The sequence below is a fragment of the Lineus longissimus genome, chromosome 3 (genome assembly GCF_910592395.1).
Source record: "Lineus longissimus chromosome 3, tnLinLong1.2, whole genome shotgun sequence".
Lineage (NCBI taxonomy): Eukaryota > Metazoa > Nemertea > Pilidiophora > Heteronemertea > Lineidae > Lineus > Lineus longissimus.
This window is the reverse complement of record NC_088310.1, coordinates 28972211-28996794: the sequence shown is the minus strand read 5'-3', so window position 1 is coordinate 28996794 and position 24584 is coordinate 28972211. Positions and strand designations below refer to the sequence as shown.

Sequence of the window (24584 nt, the reverse complement as noted above, 5' to 3'; positions counted from 1 at the left end):
GAGGTAGTGTCAGTACCACGTGGAGGTTGTGTCAGTACCACGTGGAGGTAATGTCAGTACCACATGGAGGTAGTGTCAGTACCACATGGAGGTAGTGTCAGTACCACATGGAGGTAGTGTCAGTACCACATGGAGGTAATGTCAGTACCACATGGAGGTAGTGTCAGTACCACATGGAGGTAGTGTCAGTACCACATGGAGGTAGTGTCAGTACCACATGGAGGTAATGTCAGTACCACATGGAGGTAGTGTCAGTACCACATGGAGGTAGTGTCAGTACCACATGGAGGTAGTGTCAGTACCACATGGAGGTAATGTCAGTACCACATGGAGGTAGTGTCAGTACCACATGGAGGTAGTGTCAGTACCACATGGAGGTAGTTTCAGTCTTGTCTGGGTGAGAGAGGAGGATTCACTAAAGACGTTGCTTTTTGAGGGACATTTTGAGGGGTAAGGGCCTTGAACATGTTTATACGGTGGGAAGGCGCCCTATATAAATCTGTATGTTATGTTAATATGTTATGAAAGAAACCCAGGATTAATCATCACCAATACAATGCCAAGAATGGTGTATATTTTAGTGCCACTGTTGAGCGTGCAAGTATAAGTTCAATGTGTCATTGCTTTACCCAGATGGAGGATATCATAACTGAATATTTGTGGTGACAATATCTAATTGTTCTCCAATCAATCGACTGTATGTCACCCCTTGACCCAAGGAGAACTATATGTACATCATACCAACAAGGGAAGACAATGAATCTATATCACAAAAGTGGGTTTAATGACTTCCAGTAGGTTCTCACTAGAATCACTAGGCTTATGAAACATTCTACAAGCTTCAGAGATGGCTGGCCCAATGAAGAGCTATTGATCGATCTAATTAATTCACAATATACAAATGCTATCAAGCCCTCCTGAAAAACCTATCACATTTTACATTCTACATGTGCAATGGGCCTGAATTGTAGTTGACACAGACCAGGAACTGCACCAGCAGGTGATTTTAGATTGAAGCAACTATTATAAACTACAATCTACAGATGAAGGAAGGAATGCCTAAGAATCTTTGACAGACACTGGCTACATTTATCATCAATGTCATGCATGATCCATGTAAGTACTGAGAATAAGAAAGCTTCAAAAACAGTCTAATATCAGAGTTTTCTGTAATTACAATCATACATTGGCTGTTTCATGGGAACTTCCTGAACTTACCCATCTCGTACACACAATGTGGGAGCTCAATCGATTCACCAAATCATCCCAGGAACTAATCAATAAACCAAGCCTAGGGATACTTGAACATTTGATGCTGCAATAGCAGTATCTCAAATATCAGTCTGAAAAAACTATTGACCAGTTTTGAATTGCCGTATAACTGGCTGAGCTAAGGGGCGTGTCTCAAAATATGCCACAATATAAACAGGCTTCAATTTTTATAAACCAAACCCAAATTATTTAGCTTTTCATCAATATTTGACATCCATAACCTTCATCTCTCTAGTTAATATCTTTACGGTCTCTTTCTGAGATGATCCTCAACTCATGCTAATCCTTGATGCACAGATATGGATTGTCACAAGTTTATTGATTCCATGAAAATCTATCCAATGAAATTCAAATCTCAGAATCAGTTTTCAATTTCTGAAATAATAGGCTATGATGAACTCTAACATTTGTGAACTTGATACAAATCCAGAATTCTTCAACTTGTAACGATTTTGTATATATTCGATAAACAATAAACATGCCGATATCGGTTTATCAATTTCTTCCTCGGATAACAAAGTACTGATATCAGCCAAGGTATGAGATACGTGAACCTTAGCCTTTCACAACATTCTCATTTAAGAGGTCGTTTAGATTGATCGGAAACATGTTACACAGGTGTTTGGTGTAAACCAGAAAACCCAGATCAGGTCCAGGTTGGAAAGACAAGGCCTGTTTGAGATCAAGGGGACCAAGACATCATGTTTAGTGCTAGAAAAGACCAACAGCCACTGGTCGAATCAGGATACTTGGTCTTCAGTTGAGTAAACCTGTCAGCCACTCTAGCAGACTCTGGTTGAATCAGGATACTTGGTCTTCAGTTGAGTAAACCTGTCAGCCACTCTAGCAGACTCTGGTCGAATCAGGATACCTGGTCTTCAGTTGAGTAAACCTGTCAGCCACTCTAGCAGACTCTGGTTGAATCAGGATACTTGGTCTTCAGTTGAGTAAACCTGTCAGCCACTCTAGCAGACTCTGGTTGAAGCAGGATACCTGGTCTTCAGTTGAGTAAACCTTTCAGCCACTCTAGCAGACTCTGGTTGAATCGGGATACTTGGTCTTCAGTTGAGTACTGTCAGCCACTCTAGCAGACTCTGGTTGAATCGGGATACTTGGTCTTCAGTTGAGTAAACCTTTCAGCCACTCTAGCAGACTCTGGTTGAATCAGGATACCTGGTTTTCAGTTGAGTAAACCTGTCAGCCACTCTAGCAGACTCTGGTTGAATCAGGATACCTGGTGTTCAGTTGAGTAAACCTATCAGCCACTCTAGCAGACTCTGGTTGAATCAGGATACCTGGTCTTCAGTTGAGTAAACCTATCAGCCACTCTAGCAGACACTGGTTGAATCAGGATACTTGGTCTTCAGTTGAGTAAACCTGTCAGCCACTCTAGCAGACTCTGGTTGAATCGGGATACCTGGTCTTCAGTTGAGTAAACCTGTCAGCCACTCTAGCAGACTCTGGTTGAATCGGGATACCTGCATGGTCTTCAGTTGAGTAAACCTGTCAGCCACTCTAGCAGACTCTGGTTGAAGCAGGATACCTGGTGTTCAGTTGAGTAAACCTGTCAGCCACTCTAGCAGACTCTGGTTGAAGCAGGATACCTGGTGTTCAGTTGAGTAAACCTGTCAGCCACTATAGCAGACTCTGGTTGAAGCAGGATACCTGGTCTTCAGTTGAGTAAACCTGTCAGCCACTCTAGCAGACTCTGGTCGAATCAGGATACTTGGTCTTCAGTTGAGTAAACCTGTCAGCCACTCTAGCAGACTCTGGTTGAATCAGGATACCTGGTCTTCAGTTGAGTAAACCTGTCAGCCACTCTAGCAGACTCTGGTTGAATCAGGATACCTGGTGTTCAGTTGAGTAAACCTGTCAGCCACTCTAGCAGACTCTGGTTGAATCAGGATACCTGGTGTTCAGTTGAGTAAACCTGTCAGCCACTCTAGCAGACTCTGGTTGAATCAGGATACCTGGTCTTCAGTTGAGTAAACCTGTCAGCCACTCTAGCAGACTCTGGTTGAATCAGGATACCTGGTCTTCAGTTGAGTAAACCTGTCAGCCACTCCAGCAGACTCTGGTTGAATCAGGATACCTGGTGTTCAGTTGAGTAAACCTGTCAGCCACTCTAGCAGACTCTGGTTGAAGCAGGATACCTGGTCTTCAGTTCTTTTTTGAGCTGTTCATAGATCAGTTTATTACTTTTATGCTCCTCTTCCTTTGTCTTATGGAAGCCGCTACTTTTCTTGAAGCCGATGTGAACGATGAATGCATTGTTTAAAACGGCGAATCGGTATCCTGCAACATGGACTTCACATATCTGCAAATACAGAACAAACCAAAAGATCAGACATGGCAGACAGACAACAACAAATGCTTTCTTTCAGTCACAACAAAAAAACCTGCTCTATTCCGCTATGACGAAACAAGTTAAAAGGGCTTGGTAATGTTCATTAGATATCAACCATTTTTGCCTTTCTTTGCCTTTCTGCAATGATAAAAGAACTAAAATGCCAAACTTCAGTCAGAGTCAACATGTTAACTTGTATTGATGGTGCATCAGTTTATAATGAAGCCAACTAAGGCTCTGTCAAGAAGCCTGGGGATAGAGTAAGCATAACTGAATGGACTGTTCCTTAGGCATCAATCAGATGTATGGTTCCCACATCGCACCAACATGAAGGTACCATCCTCTAGGTTAGAAACCAAGCAGGTTTCCCAGTCAACTGTCAAAAGGAAACAATGAATTGCAGACCACGCCTTGGAAAGCTGCACGGTGTTCTGTGTTGTCCCCATCAACCTTACCCTTCAGACTTATTGATCTGAAACACATCAACTACCATTTCAATGACATTGCTTCCAAGCAATCTCACTTGGTGCATTTGATACACCAACCTGATCAATCCACAAAACAATGTACCTGATTGGCCGGTAACTAGGTCACAATAACAAGTGTACGCCCATATAAGGAAGCAGTGGAGGAGTTCCCTTGTGTCATTTTGTAAAAACAAATGAATCGATTTCCACAAGGTATTAGTACGATTGCATTGCAACAGATCAATGGATCAACTAAACATCAAATAGATCACATGACAAATTTGATTGGCTAGATTCAAGGTCATGTGATAAGTCCTGTAATCTGACTGGCTGATTTTGAGGTCATAAGACTTTGTCCATGTGATCAGTGAAAACAAGTTTGATTGGTTGAATTTCGAATGAAAGGATTGAAGGGATGATCTGATAGGTTGAATTCCATAATTGGTAACTGATACATGATAATGTTCAGCCATAAAAATGTTCGACTTCCTTTATTGACTGATAGAAAATGTGACCCTGGCCAATGATATCTGTGTGGGTGAGGAGGATAGGCACCTGAAGCAAGACTTGGGCTGATGTGATGTAACAAACGGTCAAAGGAATGCCTCCTTTGGTTATAACTGGTTGCTTTGAGGGTAAACAACCGGAGGACATTCTATCAGATGACAATAACCTATCCATTTGCAAAGATGACAAGATACCTAAGATGCATTAAGAAATGAACAGGACAGAAGCAACTACAGCTTAAAAAGGGCTATGATTTGTCAGTGTGTGAAAGGAGGAAGCTCTAGTGTTCTATTCCTGTCAGTCACTGACATGAAGATGAGACATACCTCAGTAGAACAAGCCAGACAAACATGACTCTGTTGACAATATCAGTAGGACACCGAGCAAAGAAACATCAGATCAGCGACCAGACAAACATGACTCTGTTGACAATATCAGTAGGACACCGAGCAAAGAAACATCAGATCAGCGACCAGACAAACATGACTCTGTTGACAATATCAGTAGGACACCGAGCAAAGAAACATCAGATCAGCGACCAGACAAACATGACTCTGTTGACAATATCAGTAGGACACCGAGCAAAGGAACATCAGATCAGCGACCAGACAAACATGACTCTGTTGACAATATCAGTAGGACACCGAGCAAAGAAACATCAGATCAGCGACCAGACAAACATGACTCTGTTGACAATATCAGTAGGACACCGAGCAAAGAAACATCAGATCAGCGACCAGACAAACATGACTCTGTTGACAATATCAGTAGGACACCAAGCAAAGAAACATCAGATCAGCGACCAGACAAACATGACTCTGTTGACAATATCAGTAGGACACCAAGCAAAGAAACATCAGATCAGCGACCAGACAAACATGACTCTGTTGACAATATCAGTAGGACACCGAGCAAAGAAACATCAGATCAGCGACCAGACAAACATGACTCTGTTGACAATATCAGTAGGACACCGAGCAAAGAAACATCAGATCAGTGACCCGACCAGACAGAGCCAACCTAGGAGATGGCTCTTTCTGAACATCTAACATTACTTCACCCCAGCTAAGACACTCCTACTGCTATCATATTTCAAACCCTTCCCTCAGCAGGCCTCACTATTACAAGTGTGGGTATAATCCCTCACCCAGACTGAATCAATTGGGGCTCAAAAAAGTCAGCAGTGGAACAAAAAGACCCTGTCTTTCATAGTTTGTTTAACTGAGACAAATGAATGTCATTGAGAAAAGTAGGCCTATGAATAAAACAAAACTGGTGTTAGCGATGGCTTAGAGGGGTAATCCACAAAAGAGACAGTACATTCTCAGGAAACAACCACTCAGACAGTTGCTTGTTGACATGAGCCATCCATGGCATCAAGTCATAAGGGGTGTACACGGATAGGGTGATTGTAATACCCAGATGTAACCCTTTGCCATTTTGTAGATCAAGAAGTGATGGATTACATTGTCTCAAGAGTCATCTCCAAGACAAGATGATGGTTTGTTTGCTCCCTTTAGTTTTTTAGCTTCTCCATTCTTCAGATTATCGTTGTTATTTATTTATGAAACAGCTTGCCTCTCCCTTTTATCTAACATGAGGCATCGTGGTGTGAGGACTGGTGGAGATGACACTTATTCTTGGCCTCTCCATGCCAGCCATGATGGCAGCGTTAACAACTGCTCAACATATTAACAGTTCATGATCAGTCGCTCTCAGCAAATGAGAAGGCATTTTCATCCGAATGTGACCAATAAGAGTAAAGGCTATCACTCCCTGCCTCACATGCTAAGCCACCCTAGAGCTTCCTTAGTGGCAATGACTTTCCCAGTGGTTCCTCCTCTTCAGCAAGCATCTCGATGTACAGATTGTGTATCGGTTTCAAAGATCAACTCAATGTTAGCAACAAGTGTCCAAGAGCCTGGTGTGGGTGAGAGGATTATTCCAAACGGGTGTGGCCGTCTCAGGTTCAACCTTGTTTTCTATGTTATCTTACCAGCTTAACCAGCACACTGCCATCATCAAGTGACCCAGTGTCATCTGCCAAAGACATACAGCAATCGGCGACTGGATATGGATGTCTCATGGGTCGAGGCATCTTTTTACAGACCCTCATCCTTCTCGCTCACAAGCTTAGAAGTGCTGTCTGCTCAGCATGACTCATTGTAATAACTGTAGCCAGCGACATGGTCTCAATGAGAGATTACTTTGAGGACTTTACCTCTCAGCCGGAATGGCTGTCTTCTTTCTGTCGGCTGTTTTTAACTTTGAAGCCTTTTTCTTTCAACAAGTGACCAAGTGTCACTGGCAATCACATATACAGGACTGAGACAGATTGCCAGCCTACTTAACCTTCTGACCGATCCACCTTTTTATCTGCTTGAAAGGTTGGCCTTTTGAGAGAAGGCAAAATGTCCTTGAAGGCTGCATTAAGAGTGGTGTCCATGGTGTCTGGAATGGGGATCATGCTCATGTTTTCAGAGATGACTGTGTGGTGTCTACATGAGGATTACATGCCTTGAAACAAGCAAGAAATTCTTTTTAGGAAAATGTCTGGTGTAAGTATGACCAGCCACTTTAACTTGTTGAATGCACTGTAGTTGGATCTTTGTCAACCAACACACCCTTGAGACAAGCTCAACAAGCTCAACATTGTCAATACTTAAATGGTCAACAGATCTGTGAGACATACAGCAATCAGACACTCAGTGGCATTTAGTTAAAGTCAGCCAGAACTTGTTTGTCCAATATCAGAACTTTCAGCAACCTTTACGACTCCTCACAAGGTCATCTCTTGCTGATCAACTACACTTTTGGAGGTCCACCAGTCTCTCCAAAGGTACCCCTCATAGCGCACTGGGAGTTTCTCTGTGGGGGTCTTGTGAGTCTGCTGATGGTCACCCATGGGCAAGTAGGTAAGGCAGGAATACACTCAGACAAGTCATGATTGCTTTGTGAAAAAAGATACATCTTATACCAATGACAAAGAAAGGTTTTCTCAAGAGTTGGTTAACCTGGGAGCCAAAAAGGCAGCGTCCACAGGAGTGGTCATTATCTGAGATGATGGTCCAGATTGGGACAATCCCTGGAGAGACATGGGCATCAGGGGGTGGTAGCATCTCAAGATGAAACCTCACCAATTGGGACAATCCCTGGAGAGACATGGGCATCAGGGGGTGGTAGCATCTCAAGATGAAACCTCACCAATTGGGACAATCCCTGGAGAGACATGGGCATCAGGGGGTGGTAGCATCTCAAGATGAAACCTCACCAATTGGGACAATCCCTGGAGAGACATGGGCATCAGGGGGTGGTAGCATCTCAAGATGAAACCTCACCAATTGGGACAATCCCTGGAGAGACATGGGCATCAGGGGGTGGTAGCATCTCAAGATCAAACCTCACCAATTGGGACAATCCCTGGAGAGACATGGGCATCAGGGAGTGGTAGCATCTCAAGATGAAACCTCACCAATTGGGACAATCCCTGGAGAGACATGGGCATCAGGGGGTGGTAGCATCTCAAGATGAAACCTCACCAATTGGGACAATCCCTGGAGAGACATGGGCATCAGGGAGTGGTAGCATCTCAAGATGAAACCTCACCAATTGGGACAATCCCTGGAGAGACATGGGCATCAGGGGGTGGTAGCATCTCAAGATGAAACCTCACCAATTGGGACAATCCCTGGAGAGACATGGGCATCAGGGGGTGGTAGCATCTCAAGATGAAACCTCACCAATTGGGACAATCCCTGGAGAGACATGGGCATCAGGGGGTGGTAGCATCTCAAGATGAAACCTCACCAATTGGGACAATCCCTGGAGAGACATGGGCATCAGGGAGTGGTAGCATCTCAAGATGAAACCTCACCAATTGGGACAATCCCTGGAGAGACATGGGCATCAGGGAGTGGTAGCATCTCAAGATGAAACCTCACCAATTGGGACAATCCCTGGAGAGACATGGGCATCAGGGGGTGGTAGCATCTCAAGATCAAACCTCACCAGCTGAAACTTTTTTGGGGCTGATGATGTTTCTTCATTTTGAGGAGAAAAAAACAAGTGAAATATATATTCAGACTGGTTCAAAATTCAAATCTGAAATGGAGTGAGTTGACACTCAACTGGCACCTCGTTTGATTTGTTGAAGTTGTTTGATATTATCTCAAGTAGTGTCTTTGATACATCTAATCCTGGTCCATCATAATGCCCCAAGTAGCAATTACTAACAAATCTAATGCAATAATAAGGTGGGAGGACCAACTGTCTGAATGGCATATCCTGTGTCACCTGTGTCTTTGCAGCATTCCCTTGTTACTGTTTGTCCTCATGTAATATTGATTTCTTCTTCAAGCAGCCATCTTAAAGCCCGAGCACCTTCCCACCCCCAACTGATCGATTGAAAACTTTGTCGAAATATGAAACTGGAATCTGATGGCAAATGTCAAACTCCCAGAATGATTCATTCAAAGAAACAAAGTAGGCAACAGGAGAAGCAAAAAAGCCAATATCTTTTCAAAGCAGCGCTCATACCGATGGATGCGCCATACCGAACTTAACTTTGACCAGAAGCAGTGCATATCATGCACTAGAATATGTCCACTATCAGAACTGAAGTGAGCTTGAAATGGACAGAATCAACAGAATGTCACAAAGGTTTGGCTCTATCCTTCAACCTTTAGAACAGAGGACAGTCGTAATCCTTCTCCTCTCACTTTACCACCCGAGGAAAACCAATAAAGGCATTTTTACACTAATTGAGGCTTATATAGACATTGTATCGGAGATCAGTTTTTCAATGATGGCCAAATGACGAATTCCAAAAATGAGGTGACGAAGGATGTCATACTATGGTTGTAAGTGATGCCCTGAGCTTGACATATGTAATATCAGAGGTGGAAGACTTATTTATTGGTTTATTAGACACTGCATAATCTCCAATCGCCATGAAGTCACTGGGTTCGTCATACACCACTTCAAGACTTCAATATCTGAGAAATGCCACCAATCACCGATCAAAACAAGAAAGTGAAGACTGACCATTATTGAGAAATTTTGCAATTATTGTTACAAACAACAAACAAAAAGTTATAAACAACTTTACAAACCTTTACTGGACAGACTTACCTGAAGTAGGCCAAGCAGGGTTCATTCCCTCCGTCATGTCTATTCGGTCATTATGCCTTATGCATCCAGGTCTAACAGAGATTTCCCTCAACACAAAAGTTAATTCTTTATTGAAGTTCATGTTCTTTTCCCCCTGATACTGTATACTTTACCCAAGCATCTACCATATGTCTACAGGAAGGAGAGATCCAACACAGACTCATAACCATGGTCTTTGATGAACAGTTTCAGTTTTCTCATTTGTGGCAAACTCAGCTGACTGAATAAGGAAAGGGATTTCCCTTGATAGACTTAAAGGTACAGGAAAAAGGGTATTCCCCGGCCTATGAGTCATCCATGCAGAATGATCAATCGCACTATCAACTGTATGACTTCTAATGTTAAGTTTCAATATCAGATAAAGGGATATCCCACACAAACAAGCTACCGAAGCTACCAAACACGAGAATTGGAAGTCCATTAGCGCTGATGAAATGACTCGGCCAAAAAATGCCTGACTTTTCCATCTTGGGTGAGTCAGACCTGTTGCTTTCCAGCCTGTGAATATAAAGGAATCGGAGATGTTTTGATAAACAAAGCAAAAAGCCAATCTATGTGAGGGAATCCGCTGTTCATCTAAGTCAATCGATTCGATTGAAAGGAATCCCATCTTTTAGAGATTTGGACGTGGGCAGAACGCGGAGGAGTTGCTGCTTTAGATGCGATGACTAATCGAGTCTCCTTTCTTTCCGCTGTACGGTACAATTTGTTGGATTGAAACTGAAACAATGACAATGCACACTGTTATAAGAGAGAGCTTAGATCTGATGTCTATGTGAAGACTGTAACCCAGGTCTATCCAGGAACCTTTCAGTTGAACTCAGATGAGCTGCTCAATCAGGCCCCACAACTTCAGCATTTCATACTGGCACTTATTCATACAACTGGGTTGCGTTAGGCAAACAGACAGAGAAATCTGCCTACACAGCTAGCCGAGAGCCCAAGCCACTTGATCGGAGAGACCACCTCAACAAAGCAGTCATGGTAGAAGTCGAGCAAAGTTTCAACAGATTTGAAATACACGCTCACAGACGAGAGACTGCAGATGAAGAAATGGTGGTTCATCTTGACAACTAATCAACCCCCTAGACAGCCAGTGCAAAGTAATTCTCCTCGTAACGAAAAAATGATCTTCTATCTGACCAAGTGTGATAGGACATGCGGCCATGTTTTGGCCATCACATGGATTATGCTGCTATGCTACGTGACATTGATCATGGTTCAACCATCCGGCTGACAACTGCCGCCAAGCCATTACTGCCAGTGACTTCCTCACATGTTCTGAGCATATTGCAGAATACACTCTCTTCTCCATTGTTTTGTTAACCCCTGCTTCAATGTCCAATAACTGTAATTAGAACTCACCACCATTGTACGAGCTGAATGACTGAAATTGTCATTGGCAAAGATCAAATTTTTTAACCATCACAATTCACTCAAGATTTCTCAAGACCTGTTCGCCTTTCAGTGTTAAGGACACAGTCATAACAGGTGCTTTCTACGAGAGTGTTAGTCTTTATAGTAGAAGTTGAATGTCATCTTGGCCATCTTGCTATCGTGGCTCGTGACTTAGTTTAGTGAGAACCTACTTGGGCTCAGAACGATGAAAATGAATGTAAGCTGGATAAAACATTTTGAGGAGGAAAAATAATGAGAATCTTCCTGAAGAAAACCAATGAAAACATGTAATGGAGATGAGACATGAACCCTGTCTGGAATAAAGCATGAGAAACAAGAAACTCATGGCAACTGGCCCAACTAAACTATCCAAAAGATCATAAGCTAAATAGCTATTCTAAACGATGGTAAATCTCTTGTTTGGTTGTACGACTTCCAGTTTGTAATGAAAAGCTTCATTCTGCCAACAAGGAGGACACCTGTAGTTGCACCTGATGGTACTCTTAATGACAACCGTTACCATCACAACGGCAAGAAATCAACTCGCAGATCCTGCAGTCATTTTGGCAGGAATAATCATGAAATGACGTCAATAGTGCAGGGTACAAAGGAGTTGTTTCATAAGAAAAATTGGCCTAAAAGCGTATTTGGATTTTGAAAAACGAGGTGAATCTAAACTGGCAGCTTGAAGCGAGAAGGAATTAGCTGCTTTTGATACAGGATGACGGTGATTTTAGGTGATACAATTACAACATGATTAAAATGTCAGACAGATTTCGTTGAGAGACATCTCTGACTAATGCTGTTAATTTAAAGGGACGTGAGATAAACTGATTGGGGAACCATCACAGTATTTTTGATTCAATCTTATTTAAATAGCTGTAATTCAATCTGAAGTCAGGTTAACTGGGCTATAACTAGAACCAACTAGGTACTGCAGTGATGCACTCTCAGAGCAGTACGATTTAGAATAACTCCTTTATGTCAAAGGAATCAACTGATATGCATCACAAAGCAAGATTACCTGCAGCAATGAACTCGATCGCTGAATATAAGTATGTTCAACAGATAAGACATCAAAAGTCGTTTCAGCCTTCACCAAATCATTCTATTCTACATAAACACATTCTCTAAGTTTTAAGGAGAGTATGAATCTTATTTTGGACTGTCAGCTGAGAATGTTGGCCATTTTATTTCATTTTAGAAAACTATGCCTCATTCCCAGAAGTCAGACTTGCTTCAGTTTCTAGAGAACAAGACAATACACTGTCATGACTGTGTACACATGCAGTCTTAAAGGATTAGGATTAACACCTTGGCTTGCCTGACACCAAGACAATGGGCATTAGACAATACACACTTTCAAGTTGAATGAAAGAGCTTGGGGTCACCTGACCTTGACCAACTTGATCCAACTCTTACAAACTCAAAATCAGTCATGGCTTTGATTAAAAGGACTGAAGTGTGTGTAAAAATGAGTTTCCTCAGTGGGACCCAACTCCTTCAATTTTGGATTATTTCTCACAAGATTCTGGAAATGGATTGTAGAAAGAGGAGAAATACGAGAGGCTAACTGGGGGCCTGAAGGTGAGCTCATTCTCAAACACCTTCCTCAAAATCATACCACATACAAATTAAATATGTTGAAATCCACATGCAAAAAACTAAAACTATTCATAACCTAACTTTCTTCCTATCATACACCTTTGAATATTGAACTATACAGAAAGTCGTTTTCTTTTTTCAGTTGTCGGCCACCCCAAGTCAGGTGAGTAATGTTAAACAGCTTTGGTACTTCAACCTTACTTTCAGCAGTCTGTGCACCATCTCGGTTTTCACTCACTCACTGAATATGATAGAAAATATAGAAAATATATATGGACAAAAGATGAATCTATGAGATAACAAATGATGTTCGAGCAGCAGAACCTCTGTGGTTCAATTTCAAGTCAACTTTCCCCCAATGAAGAAATTGAAAGTGACGTCAATGAGTGGGAGGTACGCAACAATTTCTTGAACTAGAAACTTCTCAAACTGCTCGATACACAAGGAAATTGGATTTTCGCAGGAGGTATGAGCCACAGAATGCCATCATGCTCAGCTCCCAGAGGCAATACTATACTTTCCAAAGGGATATGGCTTGTATTTGGGAGAATAATGTTGTGCTATTGTAGGTTTTGTGTTGATGATTGCTTTGTAAATGTCATTGGTAAATGAACCCTGGCACCTGATGAGAAAAACACTCCCAACAGCATTTTGTACCAACACAGTTCTGGTTGAATGTGAATCAGGCAAAGAAATCAGGCCTAGATATTTCAGAAGTCTCTTCCTCCAAGTGACTCGAAATGCTCGAACAGAGAGCCTCAGCAATTCTATTCTGGACTAGGGAGTGTTACAATGGTTACAAAACGGCAAGAGGATGGGCTTGACTACCCTGGGCATGATCTCTGATATTACCTTGATATTCATACAGAATGTGGATCAATAGAGAAGATAAAAGCAGGATTGTAAATTCCAAAGGTGACAGCCTAGAAGAGATAACGACTCAACATAACTGCTTTGTAAATTTCAGGTGCCCTGGAGTTTTAACTAATGATTTGGATCCTGCATGCTATGCTCATTTGTCACATGTTCATAGATTTACCGACTTATGAGATCCCTGCTATGCTCATTTGTCACATGTTCATAGATTTACCGACTTATGAGATCCCTGCTATGCTCATTTGTCACATGTTCATAGATTTACCGACTTATGAGATCTCTCATCACCTAGATCTTTGTTCACTAAATGACTCTTCCGGACCATTTTGAGATGTTTTAACCCCAAACCCAAACTCACACACCAATCAATCAATCTATCTGATAAAGCTTGCAACAGTAGGACCAACTTGACTGATCAATCACCAAGGCTCGTCTCTTTTCCCTTGATGGTAAAGCGATTGCTTTTGAAATTGCTTTTGTCAAAAAAGTCCTTTTTGATTAAAGATGGATATCATACTGACATTTATTAATGACATCCTTGTCTCCCTCTAATGAACGGATTCATACTTCATAGTAAACCCTTGGGCAACGTTATTCAGTACAGATGTACTAGGAATAAGGGAGGGATCCAAAGACAGCTCATAGCCCTATTGACACATCCCACTATCATCGAAACAGTCCCACAAAATATAATCTGTTGGTCTAACCCCTGCAGCCATCAAGGTCATCACCGTTACACCCAACAATACTTACAGTTCAGCTGTACTTGTAACCAAGGACTCGGAGAAAGTCAAATGATACAAGCCGATAAGACCTGGCGATATCGACCAATCAGATTCATATCACATTCAACACTTCCATAGGTACAAACAACCAAAGATAATCGATAATCTCAGGTAAAATCAATCAGCCCGCCATGGTTAGACGCCATGGTGATTGTTTGACTGATATCTGATCACCTTTCTAAATTCTTTGATTTTCAAAGAATCTGCATTAACGGCTTGCTTTGTGAGAAGCAGCTCAAGTTTGCCAAAGGAAATTATCGAGTTTGATGGTTTTGTGAAAGTCTACAACAAATGACACCCTGTCACTGGTACTTAATCAGAATGCCAAACTGGGTCGACTGTGCAGAAATCATAATTACCGCAAATTTGTATTTTGTGCCAAAGCCCGGGGAGTGCAATGGCTGGCTATTGCAGTGCATCTCTCATACAGTCTGACTTCACCTAAAGTTTTTCTTCTTTCTCACAGCCAATCTAGGAGAGGAACATGCTATGTTTTAAAGAATGGCCTACACTTTGTAGTACACGCAGCTCTTATAAGTGCTCTTTCTGGTCAGTTTCAGTCATTTCCAAGGTTATACCAGCTGACTTACAAATCAGCTCGTATTAAAGGTCAAACATGAAAGAGTTTGTCATTACAATCAGGACCAGCATCAAACGATAATACATGTATGCTAAAAGAAACCCTTGAAATCCTTTAGATTAGAATGTCACACACATAAGGATTTGCACTTTTCACCAGAATGTCTACTTGAACAGGTAGACCGGGATCTCCCAACTATCCAAAAATGTCCAAATGCAAGCCAGGGTTGGCTCCTGGACTCCTTGCATGGTAATCTGGTAATGTCATGTCCAAGTACAAGCCAGGGTTGGCTCCTGGACTCCTTGTATGGTAATCTGGTAATGTCATGTCCAAGTGCAAGCCAGGGTTGGTTCCTGGACTCCTTGTATGGTAATCTGGTAATGTCATGTCCAAGTGCAAGCCAGGGTTGGTTCCTGGACTCCTTGTATGGTAATCTGGTAATGTCATGTCCAAGTGCAAGCCAGGGTTGGTTCCCGGACTCCTTGCATGGTAATCTGGTAATGTCATGTCCAAGTGCAAGCCAGGGTTGGTTCCTGGACTCCTTGCATGGTAATCTGGTAATGTCATGTCCAAGTGCAAGCCAGGGTTGGTTCCTGGACTCCTTGTATATGGTAATCTGGTAATGTCATGTCCAAGTACAAGCCAGGGTTGGCTCCTGGACTCCTTGCATGGTAATCTGGTAATGTCATGTCCAAGTACAAGCCAGGGTTGGTTCCTGGACTCCTTGTATGGTAATCTGGTAATGTCATGTCCAAGTACAAGCCAGGGTTGGTTCCTGGACTCCTTGTATGGTAATCTGGTAATGTCATGTCCAAGTACAAGCCAGGGTTGGTTCCTGGACTCCTTGTATATGGTAATCTGGTAATGTCATGTCCAAGTACAAGCCAGGGTTGGCTCCTGGACTCCTTGCATGGTAATCTGGTAATGTCATGTCCAAGTACAAGCCAGGGTTGGTTCCTGGACTCCTTGTATGGTAATCTGGTAATGTCATGTCCAAGTGCAAGCCAGGGTTGGTTCCTGGACTCCTTGTATATGGTAATCTGGTAATGTCATGTCCAAGTACAAGCCAGGGTTGGCTCCTGGACTCCTTGTATGGTAATCTGGTAATGTCATGTCCAAGTACAAGCCAGGGTTGGTTCCTGGACTCCTTGTATGGTAATCTGGTAATGTCATGTCCAAGTGCAAGCCAGGGTTGGCTCCTGGACTCCTTGTATGGTAATCTGGTAATGTCATGTCCAAGTACAAGCCAGGGTTGGTTCCTGGACTCCTTGTATGGTAATCTGGTAATGTCATGTCCAAGTACAAGCCAGGGTTGGCTCCTGGACTCCTTGTATGGTAATCTGGTAATGTCATGTCCAAGTGCAAGCCAGGGTTGGTTCCTGGACTCCTTGTATGGTAATCTGGTAATGTCATGTCCAAGTACAAGCCAGGGTTGGCTCCTGGACTCCTTGTATATGGTAATCTGGTAATGTCATGTCCAAGTACAAGCCAGGGTTGGCTCCTGGACTCCTTGTATATGGTAATCTGGTAATGTCATGTCCAAGTGCAAGCCAGGGTTGGTTCCTGGACTCCTTGTATATGGTAATCTGGTAATGTCATGTCCAAGTACAAGCCAGGGTTGGCTCCTGGACTCCTTGCATGGTAATCTGGTAATGTCATGTCCAAGTACAAGCCAGGGTTGGCTCCTGGACTCCTTGCATGGTAATCTGGTAATGTCATGTCCAAGTACAAGCCAGGGTTGGTTCCTGGACTCCTTGTATGGTAATCTGGTAATGTCATGTCCAAGTACAAGCCAGGGTTGGTTCCTGGACACCTTGTATGGTAATCTGGTAATGTCATGTCCAAGTGCAAGCCAGGGTTGGTTCCTAGACTCCTTGTATATGGTAATCTGGTAATGTCATGTCCAAGTGCAAGCCAGGGTTGGTTCCCAGACTCCTTGTATATGGTAATCTGGTAATGTCATGTCCAAGTGCAAGCCAGGGTTGGTTCCTAGACTCCTTGTATATGGTAATCTGGTAATGTCATGTCCAAGTGCAAGCCAGGGTTGGTTCCTAGACTCCTTGTATGGTAATCTGGTAATGTCATGTCCAAGTACAAGCCAGGGTTGGCTCCTGGACTCCTTGTATGGTAATCTGGTAATGTCATGTCCAAGTGCAAGCCAGGGTTGGTTCCTGGACTCCTTGTATGGTAATCTGGTAATGTCATGTCCAAGTACAAGCCAGGGTTGGCTCCTGGACTCCTTGTATATGGTAATCTGGTAATGTCATGTCCAAGTACAAGCCAGGGTTGGCTCCTGGACTCCTTGTATATGGTAATCTGGTAATGTCATGTCCAAGTGCAAGCCAGGGTTGGTTCCTGGACTCCTTGTATATGGTAATCTGGTAATGTCATGTCCAAGTACAAGCCAGGGTTGGCTCCTGGACTCCTTGCATGGTAATCTGGTAATGTCATGTCCAAGTACAAGCCAGGGTTGGCTCCTGGACTCCTTGCATGGTAATCTGGTAATGTCATGTCCAAGTACAAGCCAGGGTTGGTTCCTGGACTCCTTGTATGGTAATCTGGTAATGTCATGTCCAAGTACAAGCCAGGGTTGGTTCCTGGACACCTTGTATGGTAATCTGGTAATGTCATGTCCAAGTGCAAGCCAGGGTTGGTTCCTAGACTCCTTGTATATGGTAATCTGGTAATGTCATGTCCAAGTGCAAGCCAGGGTTGGTTCCCGGACTCCTTGTATATGGTAATCTGGTAATGTCATGTCCAAGTGCAAGCCAGGGTTGGTTCCCGGACACCTTGTATGGTAATCTGGTAATGTCATGTCCAAGTGCAAGCCAGGGTTGGTTCCTGGACTCCTTGTATGGTAATCTGGTAATGTCATGTCCAAGTGCAAGCCAGGGTTGGTTCCCGGACTCCTTGTATGGTAATCTGGTGATGTCATGTCCAAGTGCAAGCAAGGGTTTGTTCCTGGACTCCTTGTATGGTAATCTGGTAATGTCATGTCCAAGTGCAAGCCAGGGTTGGTTCCAGGACTCCTTGTATGGTAATCTGGTAATGTCATGTCCAAGTGCAAGCCAGGGTTGGTTCCCGGACTCCTTGTATGGTAATCTGGTGATGTCATGTCCAAGTGCAAGCCAGGGTTGGTTCCTGGACTCCTTGTATGGTAATCTGGTGATGTCATGTCCAAGTGCAAGCCAGGGTTGGTTCCTGGACTCCTTGTATGGTAATCTGGTAATGTCATGTCAAAGTGCAAGCCAGGGTTGGTTCCTAGACTCCTTGTATGGTAATCTGGTAATGTCATTCTGAAGAAGTTAAAACAGAAATGATCTTGGCTGGGAAATGGACATTGCTTTGAAGTCCCCAGAAACATGAGAAAGAACTGAAGAGTTATTTTGGCAGCACAACAGTGTTATATCGTTGAACAGACTAAATAGTTGACAGCTTTTTTTGGCTGCAGTAGAGAGTACAGCAGCATTTCCGTACAATGACCTCAAACCATTCCCAGGGTTCTCCTGAAGGATTACAGTTCCTCAAAGAAACAACAAACTTGACACTAATGACAGATACTTTCCAGAGCCATTACCAGCTAAGAGAGAGGGAGATTAAGTTCCTTTGAGATGTCAGCAAAGACAACGAACAAGAAAGAAGATCATGAAACTTGTAGCAAGTGACCTTTAGTAGTAATTCCCAAAGACATCAGCCGTCACTGTGTCAGAGTGCCTCATCATGAACCCACTAAGGACTAAATACATAAGCCTGCTACTGTGTCAGAGTGCCTTTGCCATCGACCCACTGAGGACTGAGGGTATCAGCCCTCTGTGTCAGAGTGCCTTGTCATCAACCCACTGAGGACTAAATATATTAGCCTGCTACTGTGTCAGAGTGCCTTTGCCATCGACCCACTGAGGACTGAGAGTATCATATCAGCCCTCTGTGTCAGAGTGCCTTTGCCATCGACCCACTGAGGACTGAGGGTATCAGCCATCTGTGTCAGAGTGCCTTTGCCATCGACCCACTGAGGACTGAGGGTATCAGCCTTCTGAGTCAGAGTGCCTTTGCCATCGACCCACTGAGGACTGAGGGTATCATATCAGCCCTCTGTGTCAGAGTGCCTTTGCCATCGACCCACTGAGGACCGAGGGTATCATATCAGCCCTCTGTGTCAGAGTGCCTTTGCCATCGACCCACTGAGGACTGAGGGTATCAGCCCTCTGTGTCAGAGTGCCTTTGCCATCGACCCACTGAGGACTGAGGTTATCAGCCCTCTGTGTCCGAGTGCCTTTGCCATCGAACCACAGAGGACTGAGGGTATCAGCCCTCTGTGTCAGAGTGCCTTTGCCATCGACCCACTGAGGACTGAGGGTATCAGCCATCTGTGTCAGAGTGCCTTTGCCATCGACCCACTGAGGACTGAGGGTATCATATCAGCCCTCTGTGTCAGAGTGCCTTGTCATCAACCCACTGAGGACTAAATACATAAGCCTGCTACTGGGCCAGAGTGCCTTTGCCATCGACCCACTGAGGACTGAGGGTGTCATATCAGCCCTCTGTGTCAGAGTGCCTTTGCCATCGACCCACTGAGGACTGAGGGTATCAGCCTTCTGAGTCAGAGTGCCTTTGCCATCGACCCACTGAGGACTGAGGGTATCAGCCTTCTGAGTCAGAGTGCCTTTGCCATCGACCCACTGAGGACTGAGGGCATCAGCCCTCTGTGTCAGAGTGCCTTGTCATCAACCCACTGAGGACTAAATACATTAGCCTGCTACTGGGCCAGAGTGCCTTTGCCATCGACCCATTGAGGACTGAGGGCATCAGCCATCTGTGTCAGAGTGCCTTGTCATCAACCCTGAATGAATAAAGTACAATTGGCAATGGATGAAGACCAACCAAAGCTGTGTGCTGACAAAGACATGAAGAATAGCCAGTTGAATATTTCAAAGCCAAGCTATGTGTTTATCTGGAAAATGGACGAGGCTGGCCGCCCCTGGTCTCTATGGCTGCCAAGGCAGAATTACTCATTACAAAGGTTTTGAGTGGCGTGAGTGATCCAATGCCATTATCATCTATTGAATCAATTATAGATTAGCTAAGATGTGATCAGAGCATTGACCAACATACCGTGCATTTCAAGTGGAGTGTTACTGTTACACACAGCATACGTTGCAGCCTTTAGGAACATTTTTTGACTGTCTGAATTCACTGATGCTAACAGTCTATGAAACTGGTATAATAAAAGCACCTGCTCGAGGCGAGGGATTACTGCCAGAGTCAGGCTCACTCACATGGCCTCCTTCTGCTCACAGCAACAATCGTTTCTTGGGAGACAGGAGTTGGAAAACATCATGTTGGTGCGGACATGTACTCAGGTAGTTCAGGAGAGTGCAAGAAAAAAATCTGCTAGTCTTGGGCACGAAGTGAGAGAAGTGAACACACAGCTTTTGACAAATGCCGGCAACAAACACTAAGAAAATATCTCTTGCGACAGCTGAATTTTTGCAAAAGTTTGAAATAAAAACGGGCATTTTAAAATGCCATCGTTTTAAATGCATTTAGACTTTCTTATAGATAAAGTGCACAAATTCAGTGACATTATAAACATACACCTAAAGAAAAACCACCCAAAGGTTAAAATGGTAAGATAAATTTACCCACAATGTCATAAAACCCTCATCATCAACGTCAGCAAACCCCTGTGAACACATTCCAAACCCACAACGATACAGTGTGACATTTTACAGAAGAAACGAAAGAAAGACGTAAACTCAATGCAATCTCCAGGTCGGCCTTTGTCGTGTGATGTCATCAACAGAAAGATCATCTTCCAATACGACAACCTCGGGAATCCACGCCAATCTCGAAGATACGATGTCGTCACTGAAACTCATCGCACATCAGACAAGACATGCTGTTGACAATATGCTGATGGAACCTCGAGCAGGAATTGAAACTTGAAGCACACTACAATGCTGATGTCATCTGATGGTTATGATGCTGTCATTGCTGACATTTCACAGCACAACAGGGCAGGCGTACCTGGGAAACCAGTCTGGCTTATTGTTGCAAGGAAACATGATTACGTTTATAGATACTTTCATTGCCTGTCACATGTAGTACCACCAGTATCACCAGAGTACGACACATCCTGTCATCTCACATCCTCATCTGATTCAAGTAGAATACATGAAAGATGGGCTGTTTCTCACCATCACAAGAACATGAAGAAGGGCACTCATTTAACATAAGGAGACCAGCCAAACATGATTTATTGGACATCACTGACACAAGATGTACAGGGTCATTTAGCAAGGTGCATGATTACATGTGGTAATCATATTAGTGGTGAGGTGCTGTAAGAAAAGCAAGCATCAGGTTAAAAAAGGAAGTAGGTTTGAACCCAGGGATCTGCATAATTTCACAGCCCAAACAGCTGTAACAACTGCCGAGGACCAAGACTGTACGACCCCTGCAAATGTAATCTGAAAGAAATGAAGACCATGCACTCTTGTCTTAGAATTATACAAAACAAGAAAAAGCATCATCTCTTACATTAAATGTAATATCCCAGATCAAGCCAACTTGGGAAAGTCAACTTCCAGGTAAAATGTCTTATTATGATTCTGTTTCGAGGTCACATAGAATCTCTACAGGCCCACAGGTCATGCTGGTGGATGGATACAACCAAATCACAAACTTCTGATATCATATGCTGCATATTTTGATTGAGAGAAACATCTTACCTGACTAACTCTATTGAATCCATACTGCTTAAACCTCTCGTCATAAGCTGGCAGAGTTCTCGGACCAAAGAAGAACGGTTCCCATGGATGGGACCACTCCACCTCATACGCTTCCATCAAAGTGCTGCCGGACGATAAAGATACCCATCGAGAGAAGTCTGTACTTTTCTGGCACTTTGGACAGGGCTCAAGATAAAATGGACGTACTCCTTTATTATAGACCTGCAGTAGTTCTCCTTTGTCATTTGGTAAATGGTCTTCATCTATTGCTTCAAAAACAGGCACAACCAGCACCACGGGGTCTTCAACAGCAGTCTTAGAAAATAATCGATTAGTCCGTGCGAACTCCATAAACTGCTGATGCAATTCTCGACTGGGGATCAAGTCGACGTCTACAACGAAGATATATTCAGTCTGTGAGTACCTAACACCTGTGTTTCTTAATAAGTTGTTTGGATAGGCTAAATCTTTCATGCCATAGTTGTCTATACTCAGTACAGAACCCAAGACCTTTTGCATAAATCTGCACTCGGTCATTTTCAAGTACGAGTTGTACGGTTTAACATCTCTGACTGGCATAGTTAGTGGGGAAACAACGTGGAAAACAGCTTGTTGACGGATCACAGCAGAGCAATGATAAAGTCGTATGATGTGCTCCATGGCGACAATCACATCCTGGCCAGGGGTGAAGATGGTGATGGACATTGGACCACGCCAGCGTTTGGCAATGTCTATCAATCGAAACATCCTATTGACAGTACAGTGGGTGACAAGCGCAGCATCTTTTAGCATGTTATCATGGCGCATATCAATCCCCTTCCAGACATTCTTCCGCACAACATACTCGCCACGCCCGTCCATAATATTCACAGCAGAAATACGCTTCCTCATCATCTCAAACATCTCCTCCGCAGTATAGTCTGCAGTGTATACAACAGGGGGCGCTTTATTCTTAAACTGTAACTGACTCAGAAGAGTCATGTTGAGGATTTGAAGAATCGTCAGAGCCCCAACGAGTGCCGTCACGATTTTACACCAGGTCATATACAGCCGCATTGTGAATCTTGTTGAATATTACCATTACGTTTTGACAAGTGCTTGTCCCTGCAATTACACCTCAAAACTTGGAAGTCCAAAAAAACAATGAGACAAAATTCACAGGTTTCCCATCATGAAGTCACTCACATCAACGAACAACAATGCACCTGAAAATAATGAAACTCAATTAATGGAAGGCAAAATGTAAACAAACTTTCAGTAGCCCTACATTTGTTAAACTGTGAATCAAAATATAATTTCCTCAATCAATCAATCACCACAATGTTTTATAATTGATCCAATCAACAAGACACACAACTTAGTTTCAGCTAATTGTTTACCTCAAGATTGAGGATGGGCACAGTTTGGCATGCCCTCACTTGCATTAACAACTAACATCATGTCAGATCAAAGTTAAATGAAGGACAGCATGGCCTCTGCAGGTTATGCCAAACTATCCCGGATATGTTTTTAAAAAGCAAATGGGCAAGAGGTCACTAAACGCGGCCAACAGACAGCAGGCTCTGGAGTAGAGGACTGGCCACACTTTCACCTGGTATGGCCAGGGTTGGACCTTACTCCCACAATAGACCCTTTTTTGCACCAGGCAGAGGAATCCACTGCTGGTCCAAACATACCTAAATATAGGCACAATGAACAAAAGAACATGTGGTGTGTGACCATGCGGTCTTTTGTTTGCTGCGTTGTTAGTTGTGGCCAGCAGTGGCTTCCTCCGCCTGGTGTAAGGGCCTCTCTACAAGTGTGTGTATTTCTTTTGTTTCGGCTCTGGTCTGTCTTTGCTTTTGTCGAAATTTTCCATAGGCCTAATTGTAGCATGCGATGTTCTATTACAGTAATACGTTCCTTGACCCTAGGCATCGCTTGGTCGGCATGCCAAAAGCCAACCCCAAGCCAAGGCATGCAGGCTTGCGAGGCTGTAAATGATTGGTCTTCTCTATTTCTGCATCTATGTTTCTGCAATACTAGGCAGACACAACAATTACACAGACATGATCGAGAAGAGCTGGCCAGCAGCTACACCTGCTTGTACATCTGTACACTCACTCTCAACTCTCCGACTCTCACTCTCTCAACGAAACGAACCCAGTGAAAATGAAGCTTCACTTATTCCCTGCACAATAACAAACTAACACAAGATATTGGAATATTTCTTGTTCCAACTATGCAGTAGGCTATTAGGATTCAGTAAAACGTTGCATTTCGTGCAACAAAATCCGATGACTTTGTGAAATGGTTGGAGAGAACAGCTCCAAAATATGAAAATATTCTCTTCGCAGAATGCGGTCAGGGATACCCCGGTTCGCTAGGCCAGGCATGCCAGGTACATGATCCGCCGCGCTGCGGAGGGTTGTGGAGGCCTCGTTGATTTACCCGAGGCGAGCCATGCATACAGTAGATGCACTGTCAATACCGAACGCGCTGGTATTCCGTGGCTCGAGGTTGCCCATCTTTGTTAGAAACACGTGACCGGACAGCGGAAGCCGACGCCCCCTAATCTAGTTCATGACGAGTGAAATGCCGTCAAGTACCAGTCTCTGTAATGAGTGAATGGTGGAGACTGGTGAAAGAGTCTACGGGTTTACCGATGAACCAGCAATGTCCCCGATTTCTGTCTTTGCTTGGCCTCTCGCTAAAGATTCTGTAAAAGAGTTTGACACTCCGGTAAAGGTTCGAGATTGTCTCCCCTCAATGAAATTGCAAAATGTGAAAGTTCAAATCTCAAAGATCATGTGACCTGCAACATTGACATTCACGGTCACCGAGCACGCGCACTGGGGTTTTCCTCTC

The 24584-nt window shown here is 43.5% G+C and overlaps 1 protein-coding gene across 3 annotated transcripts; it reads right to left on the bottom strand.

Annotated features, from left to right (window-relative positions):
- Positions 1-17: 17 nt before the first annotated feature.
- LOC135484591 (beta-1,4-glucuronyltransferase 1-like) lies at positions 18-24543 on the bottom strand. Of its 3 annotated transcripts, none has more exons than XM_064766226.1 (3): positions 24380-24543; positions 21738-22942; positions 18-3589 (listed from the first exon to the last, which is right to left on the bottom strand). In XM_064766226.1, the coding sequence occupies exons 2-3, from the start codon at positions 22791-22793 to the stop codon at positions 3398-3400; spliced, it is 1248 nt and encodes a 415-aa protein (XP_064622296.1). In that variant the 5' UTR covers positions 22794-22942; positions 24380-24543; the 3' UTR covers positions 18-3397. The 3 variants fall into 3 exon arrangements, with proteins under 3 accessions (XP_064622296.1, XP_064622295.1, XP_064622297.1); XM_064766225.1 differs by lacking the exon at positions 24380-24543 and adding an exon at positions 23841-24095; XM_064766227.1 differs by lacking the exon at positions 24380-24543 and adding an exon at positions 23928-24095.
- Between the last annotated feature and the right edge of the window lie 41 nt (positions 24544-24584).